Raw genomic sequence first — 8385 nt, 5'->3', positions numbered from 1 at the left:
CTTAACAGTGTGTAAAAAATAAAAGTAATAAGGGTCTCTTACCGTATTGAAAATTTGAATGTTAATAAGACCGACCACAACTGAAACTTAAGAGATTTCCGACTTGGTAGCTAAACCTTGCAACACCGAATTTAAGCTTTAAAATTTTATCGAAAAATTGTTTCAAACCAGCGTCTCGAACTTTTAACGCCCTCTAGACTTCAGGTAAGGAACAGCGCACGCGTATGAGAGCAAGATCGATTAGTCCTGACATTCTTCTATCACTGTGACAACGGAAGAGAGAGATACGTTACCATTTTATGCAAATAATTAAAATATGACTTCATGTGAAGAAGTTAAATCATATTTATCTAAACGAGAAATTCCGCAGCTTTTTGAGAGCATGATGGTTGGACTTATGTTTCACAGACCTGATGATCATGTACAATTTTTGCAGCAATGTTTGTCAAAAGTTAGAACTGGTGAGGTAAAGAGGTGCTATTGGAATTCATTTATTTCTAGCCTACATCCCCAACTAAGGACGTTGTTACCATTATCTTCATGTAGTCAAATTAATTCGTATGAGGTTTCTGAACAAGGCATTTCCGTTCCTCAAATGAACAAGGTTTCCGGGAAGGATGCAACATTTGGTAAAGCAGTCATTTCTTCTGCTAATAAAGTAAATAATTGTAGTTATTACTTACATAAAGAAACATGCTGTTCAAGAGAAGCAATGAATTTTTCAGTGATTTTTGTTTTAGGAGTTGCTCGTTCCGAAACAGAAGATCTCTGTCGGGAAATATCTGACAAGCAAGATACCATCATACATGTTTCAGCGTATTCAATACTTAAGCCTCAAATGACCGTGGAAGATTTTTCAAATATTACCGTGGTTCCTTGTTGTTCTGTTATAGATAAACTTCAAAACAGATTAGCTGCTTGTAAGGAAAACAGAGTGGTCCTTATTACAGGTTTTCCACGGAACAAGGGTGATATTTTAGAATGTGAGTCACAAACATGTCTAAAAAGTATAATTTGTGGTGCTATCTTTTTAGATTTTGAAGAAGAATATTTACGAAATATTCTTCAACTTGATGTTGATTCCGGTCTTCTTCAAGCTGTTGATGCTGAGTTACAAAGATTTGAAGAACATATTTTTCCTGTTATAGAATATTATGAAAACAAAGGCACATTCGTAAGAATAAACTGTACTACTCAACGTTATGATAACGTTAGCAGTTTGATTTCAGCCATTAAAAGTCTCAGCTCCCAAGAAATTCAGCACAAGATTGATAAGAGTGTAATGAAAAACAAAACTGACTTACAAAATTCATCTTATTCTTATGTTGAAAAAGAGAATCTTGGTTCTAGACATTTTGGAGAGCTCACAACGCCAGTCATTTTTGTGATCGGTGGCCCAGGTTCTGGAAAAGGAACACAATGTGTTAAAATATCTGAAAAATACGGTTTTGTTCACTTATCTACTGGAGACTTATTACGCCATGAAATAAAGTCAGGCTCATCAGCAGGTCAGATTATAGAAACAAATATTAAAAATGGAGAATTGGTGTCATCAGAACTTGTTTTGAGTCTTCTTGAAAAAACTATGGAGGATCATATTAATCTGTCAACATGCAAAGGTTTTTTATTGGATGGTTTTCCTCGTGAAAATGACCAGGCAAAGTTATTTGAAACCACTATTGCCGAGTGTAGTATGGTACTATACTTTGAAGTTTCAGACGAGACAATGATGAAGAGATTGATGAAACGCGGTGAAACAAGTGGAAGAGTGGATGACGATGAAGAGACAATAAAAAAACGAATACAATACTTTCATTTGAAAACAGAACCGCTCCTTGAATTTTATCAAGAAAAAACTGTAAAAATATCAGTTGAAGGAAATCCCGATGATTTATTTATTGAGGTTGAGAAAGTATTGGACGAATTTATTATTAATTTTGAAGTGAAAAAAATTCAAAAGGAATTGTTTTCTGATCCAATTGATATTTCTCCTTTGGGTAGGGAACACCATCTTGTAATTTTTGTCATCGGTGGTCCAGGATCAGGAAAAGGAACCCAGTGTGCACTTTTAGCCAGAAAGTATAACTTGAGTCACATTTGTATTGGTGACCTCTTGAGAGAAGAAATGTGCTTTGGATCACCAAGAGCACACTATTTGGAAGAGAAAATCACAGGAGGACAAAGTATACCTCATGAAATTGTGCATCATATTTTGAAAGAAACTATGTTATATCGACTTTCTTTTACCAAGGGATTTGTCCTTGACGGATTTCCAAGGGATATTAATCAAGCAAAGATGTTCGAATCTGAAGTTCTTGAAGGTTCCATAATTATTTATTTCAAAGTTTCTGAAGAAACAATGAAAACAAGATTAAGAAAAAAAGCGAAAGAAAGTGGAAGAACATACGAAAACGAAGCAATTGAAAAAAATATAGAAAGTTTCCAAAAACAAATTTCATCTATTCTTGACTATTTTGGGAACAAGGTAAGAATTGTATCAGCAGAAACCGCTCCAGAGATGGTATTTTCTGAATTGTGTAAAGTGTTTGATGAAATAGTAAATCTCGACAGCTCTATACATAATTAAAGAGGGAAAAAGTCTGAGTTTGAGCTAAAAGCACGGTTAACAAACAAGTAATTATGTTGTTTTTAATAAGCCTTTCCATTTACTTTATCCCGTGTTCTACAGTTAAAGATAAGGCCTGGTACGACCAACTGGTTAGAGAGCTCAACTCTCATTCTGCAAATCTCGGGTCAAATCTCCGTTCTAGCCGTAGTAATAAAAGAGTATCTCAAGAGCTGGCGGTGGGTGGTGATGACTATTTATCTTTGTCTTTCACTAATAAATTAGGGGCAACTGACGCAGATAGCCCTCGTGTAGCTTTATGCGAAATTCAAAATAAACCAAAGTTATAGGTTATAGTTGTAAAATATCCAAGTCATTTTATTTTAGTGGTGAGCGAATTATCTAATAAATATTGGAAGCTTATTGCAATTCTAGATTTACAGTATTTAAAACAGGTTCTGGTCTAAAACATAAAACTTAAGAGTATCACGTAGTCTTTACTGCAATAAATGCTAAGTGGAATGAGAAAAGTTTGTTCTTGTTCCAGTTCTCTGAATAAATAATTTCTAAGTATTTTACATTGTGACTTATTTTCATATATATGCAATTAAAGTAAAAAGATACTTTTAGGACATCAAAAATGTGAATTATATTGATAAAATAAAATATAAAAAACTGTTGGGAATAGCCTAGTGATTAGCATGTTGAGCTGCAGTGAAAAGCCCAAAGATTTAGACGTGATGCAACTAAATAAATTTTACCTTTTAAAGTGTGGAAACGTTTTAAAAGTAACAGATAATCCTGTAATTTGATTAGAAATGTCAAATAAATCCTTTGTAGCGGCGGATGGTACTTCCTTCTTTTCTTCCCTTTAATCATTAACTCATACTTAGTAACGACTATGTCTAATTCCTAGAGGTCTCATATTGCCGTGTAGCTGACAAGTGCTGTTCAGATTGGAAATTCTAATTCCAAACCTACAACATTTGGTTACTTTAGATTTTCATGTAATATTTGAGGTGTTTATATTAATATCTAGTTTATTTTTCTTCATGTTGACTACATACTTGTGCAAGCTTGTTATTCTTTTTCCAATTTTAATAAAATGGTTAGAACTTTATTGTTTGCAGTGAAGCACAAAGCTACACAAAGGACTCTGTATACTGCCAACCACAAGTATCGAAACCCAGTTTTTAGCGTAGTAAGTCCGTTGACATACTACTATGCTACTGGAGAGATAGAAATATTGAAAATGTTATTTTAAATGTGTATGTTAAATCACACATCAACGAAATTTGGGTTGTTTTTGGCTACTATATAGAATTACGTTATATTTAAGCAAATAATTACTGTTCATGGATCAACAACATTTTTTACGTATAATAATTGCAACATTGATTGCTATCAGATCTCTGAGTAAACTCTATTAGTGATTAAACTACTGGCTTTAGACATCGATGACATGGAAAACTTATTTAGCAATGCATGATCAATCTTCTTTCTAACCATAATTGTTGTGTATGTCAGTATCCATCAGTATAGCCAAAACTTTTGCGCTATCTATTGAATTGCACCACAGACAAAAATCCCTAAGAATTTCACATTTCATATCATAATAGCGTTAACTGCCAGTATATCGAACATCACTCATTCTCTCCAGTAACTTTTTTACTCAAGAGTTAATGCTCGGCGAACCTTTAATGAAATAATGCTTAAAATAATTAGACAAAAATGTAAACGTATGTTACAAGTTTGAGAGTGGTGTAAGGAGCATATTCAACCCAGAGTACTAAAAACACTTAATAACTTTTGTTTGTTTCATTCGGGGAAAATAAAGGGCGAAATAGGGCTTGGCGTTGCTTAAACGCATATTTAGAAAGATCTTATGTTTGCACCTCGATTTCACTGAACACGCTTTACACTTTCAATTGTGAGTGCGTTATGAGAGTGACAACACTATGTAACACAAATATTTTTCCTGGATAGTATGTGTTATTTCTTAATTACTGATGTTGTAAAAGTACAGAAAATGGCCATTATTTCCTTCAAACTTTGCTTTTGTAACCTGAATAATGAAATTTAGAAATTAACTTATTTTCTGTGTAAAAACGGGCAAATTTGCACATTTTCATTTACATAAGGTCTGAATAAGACATATGAATCAAGATTTATATGTATTTATACTAAAGTTATACAAAAATGTTTAGACGTGAGTAGTTTTTCGAGATTTGCGACTGTAATGTAAATCACTTTCACGTATAAGCCCCTAAATATAGTTTCCCATCACGTTTTCGTTATACGCTCCTTTGTAGTGGCGTTCAAAGTCCAGTATATCTTGGTGGAAGCGCTCGTCTTGCTTCTCTGAGTATGCTCCCATGTTCTCCTTGAGTTTATCAAGATGAGCGTTAAGGATATGGACTTTCAGGGACATCCTGAAGCCCATTTTGCCGTAGTTCTTCACAAGAGCCTCAACCAGTTCCACATAATTTTCGGCCTTGTGATTGCCTAAGAAGCCCCGAACCACTGAGCCAAAGCTGCCCCAAGTTTTTTATTCCTTCCTACTGAGTTTCTTAGTGAATTATGTGCACTCCAGGATCTTCTTTATTTGTGGTCCAACGAAGACACCAGCTTTTACCTTTGACTCAGACAGCTTAGGGAAGAAGTCTCGAAGGTACTTGAAGGCTGCAGACTCCTTATCAAGAGCTGTTACAAATTGTTTCATAATACCAAATTTTATGTGCAATGGTGGGAACAACATCTTCTGGGGGTCCACTAGTGGCTCACAGTTGACATTGTGCCTTCCTATAGAGAACTTAGTCCGTTGTGGCCAGTACTTCCTGTTATAGTGCGCTGCAGTGTCCCTGCTGTCCCAAAGGCAAAGATAACAGGGAAACTTGGTAAAGCCTCCTTGGAGACCCATCACAAATGTCACCATTTTGAAGTCTCCGATAACATCCCAGCCATACTCATCATACTGCGAGGCTTCTAGCAAGGTCTTGATGTTGTTGTATTCCTCTGAGGTGCACCAAAAGATATTTAAATTTTAAAAGTTCCAAAATCTACTATTCAAAGAAGCAAAAATTGTCCATCTTCCTTTCTACATCTTCCTTTTTTTTTTTTTTTTTTTGCAGTGCTCGCAGGTATAAAATGAGGTGCCCAGGGTTTGTCTTGATCCCTGACAAGCATGCCGAAATATGTCTTGTAGGCGTCACCCATTTTAGCAGATGCTGTCACAGAGTACTTTTTCGCTCTTGTCTTGATAAATTGGTTACATACATAGTAGAATGTGTCTGGAGAATGCTTGCAGCTTCTTGATGCTATCTCTGATAAAATCAAATAGGTCTATGTGTTCACTTAAGCAGTTAGAACTAAACTGAAGTGGTGAGCCACTGAATAGAAATTACTATGAAAAGTTCTAGAAACTTATTAAAGGTTCTTAAAAATTCTTGTAAGTTCGTGAAAATTCTCTATCAGCTACTCAGCACTGAATCTACCTGTAATGCCCTGGAAAATGGGTAAATTTGAAAATTTCATTGTCCAGGTCTCAAAAGCAAAGTTTGAAGAGAAAAATAGGTATTTTCCATTTACTTTAGGCATAAGCAGTTGGGAAATAACACTTTCTGCCCAGGAACAAGAAAAAGTAAACATTTTGTTACATAGTGTAATCAGCCCTGTTATTTGATTCTAAGCTCATGTGGCGGCAGGTGCTGCTGACTAACTGCTCACCTCCTAGTGAATAGTTTAAAATTGATTAGTATATCTTAATTGTATGTAGGTTATAGTAGTTCACAATTAAGGCTAGCTGTACCTTTATTCTAGTTTAGCTTTATATCACTGAATGAATAACTTTTAAGTTTTACTTCTACGTTCTTTAAAGTAAATATTTTATCAAAAAATTGTGCAAAACAAACTAGCGTACTGATCTCCTAGTGCCTTCTACAGTTCATATAAGAAGCAATGCTCACGTATAAAATTTGGTTTTTGAATAAATTTTGTATTTTGATTTTAGATAATTTCTTCCCATCGCACGAATCAGAAATATTACCTTTTGTAACCTTTACAATTTTAATGTAAATGAACCTTAATTAGTAATCTAAAAATATTAAGTAAATGTTTTATTTACAGTACAAACGCATTGTTTGTTTAATTACACGCAAAACCACTCGAGCGCTCTCAGCCCCAGCCGACCCTAATTTAACAGTATAAGGCTAGAAGGAAGACAGCTAGTCATCATCACCCACCGCCAACTATTGGGCTACTCTTTTGGCAACGATTACGAGTCAAACGCTTTAACCCACCTGGCCACGTAAAAGCGCCTAAACACCATTCTTTATTTAACTCTGTGCAGGAGAATGTTTAGATACTTCTTGTAAAAGAAATAAGCGACAGTGAAAAAGTGACTCTGAAAGTCACATTGCATCTTAACGAAAGTAATGGAGTATTACTGGTGCACATGTAATGTTATTACAGCAGTGAAACTCCTTCGTAGGATTTGTGAAAAAATAAAAATTATCTTTATAAAGCTGGTGGGCTGCAAGATTGCAGCTTGGCTAAAGATATTTCTGGTTGTTTTTATTTTTACCTGACTCAAATATGATGGCTGCTAAAAAATACGGAAGATCTATGATTAGTAAGTTATTATCATTTGACAGTAAGTTAATGGCTGGTGTAGTATTTTGTCATAGATGATTTTGATGTTATTTTGAAAGATGGGTTGACTATTTTTATATTATCATTTTCAAACAAAATTTACTAAATAAAAGGCAGCTAACAACGAGTGACATGGTAAAGTTTTTTATTTTATTTATTTATTCATCTTTTTTAAACCACAGACATTCACAAAATTTATTTCTCTGACCAACTGACGGAAGAAATATTCGTACCTCAAGTTACAGCAAACAAATAGTCATTTAAGGTTAGCCTTAAGGCACTTAATTTTGATATAAAATTAAATAAGTCATAGATTTTGTATGTCGTGTATTACTCGAGGCTAGAACTTGTTTAACAAAATTCATAGTCTAAAAATTCCATGTACATACTTGTATATACGTAAAATAACTCTTCCTTCTTTAAAGAAAAAGTGAAGTGCTGCCACCAATGAATAAGTGTAGAAAAGTTTGTATATTAACTTATATTAAAATATTTTCTTTAATTATTCATTTATGTTTTGGATCGTAAAAATTATTTTCGGTGTTTTCATACAGTACTAGCTCAAAAATTTAGCTCATCTATTTGTTTATGTTAGTCATAGATTTTGTTTTTCAGTCCATATCACTAAGTGACAAAACACTGCCAACAAAGAATTCGTAAAGCCCAATTATGATTTTAAAATCAAGAATATTTGTGCTGATGCAAAAGTTACTTAATTATTAAGTTTTTGTTGAAGTTTATTCCTTCTTTTTCTTCTCGTTATTGAACTTTAGGTCTTTTATAGACCAAGGAGGGTCAGGTTTATTTGAACCTCTTTCTCCTGTCTATACTGAAGTTTTGCTAATTGGTGAATGTTTATTACGGTACATTAGGGTCAGAGTACACCGCTCTTGCTCCGACCCCTTTCAGCTTGGCAAGGTCAGGTGGTTAGTGCGCACGACTCGTAAACTGAGGGTCGCGAGTTCGAATCCCAATGATACCAAATATGCTCGCCCTTTCAGCCATTGGGGCGATACAATGTGACGGTCAATCCCATTATTCGTTGGTAAGAGTATCTCAAGAATTGGCGGTGATGACTAGCTACCTTTCTTCTCAAGTCTTACACTGCTAGATTAGGGACGGCTGGTGCAGATAGCCCTCGAGTAGTTTTACGCGAAATTCAAAACAAA

At 34.6% G+C, this 8385-nt stretch overlaps 1 protein-coding gene across 1 annotated transcript; it reads left to right on the top strand.

Moving 5' to 3' along the window:
* Positions 1 to 265: 265 nt before the first annotated feature.
* On the top strand, positions 266 to 2721 carry LOC143239983 (adenylate kinase isoenzyme 5-like). The gene has a single exon (XM_076481713.1). The coding sequence runs from the start codon at positions 317 to 319 to the stop codon at positions 2585 to 2587; it is 2271 nt and encodes a 756-aa protein (XP_076337828.1). The 5' UTR covers positions 266 to 316; the 3' UTR covers positions 2588 to 2721.
* The last annotated feature ends 5664 nt before the right edge of the window (positions 2722 to 8385 follow it).

This window comes from Tachypleus tridentatus, chromosome 13 (assembly GCF_004210375.1).
Source record: "Tachypleus tridentatus isolate NWPU-2018 chromosome 13, ASM421037v1, whole genome shotgun sequence".
Lineage (NCBI taxonomy): Eukaryota > Metazoa > Arthropoda > Merostomata > Xiphosura > Limulidae > Tachypleus > Tachypleus tridentatus.
This window is presented reverse-complemented; position numbering and strand designations above follow the sequence as displayed.

Bases quoted from the DNA above. Each gene is read 5' to 3' on its own strand.
- LOC143239983 (XM_076481713.1), top strand. From the start codon at position 317: ATGACTTCATGTGAAGAAGTTAAATCATATTTATCTAAACGAGAAATT.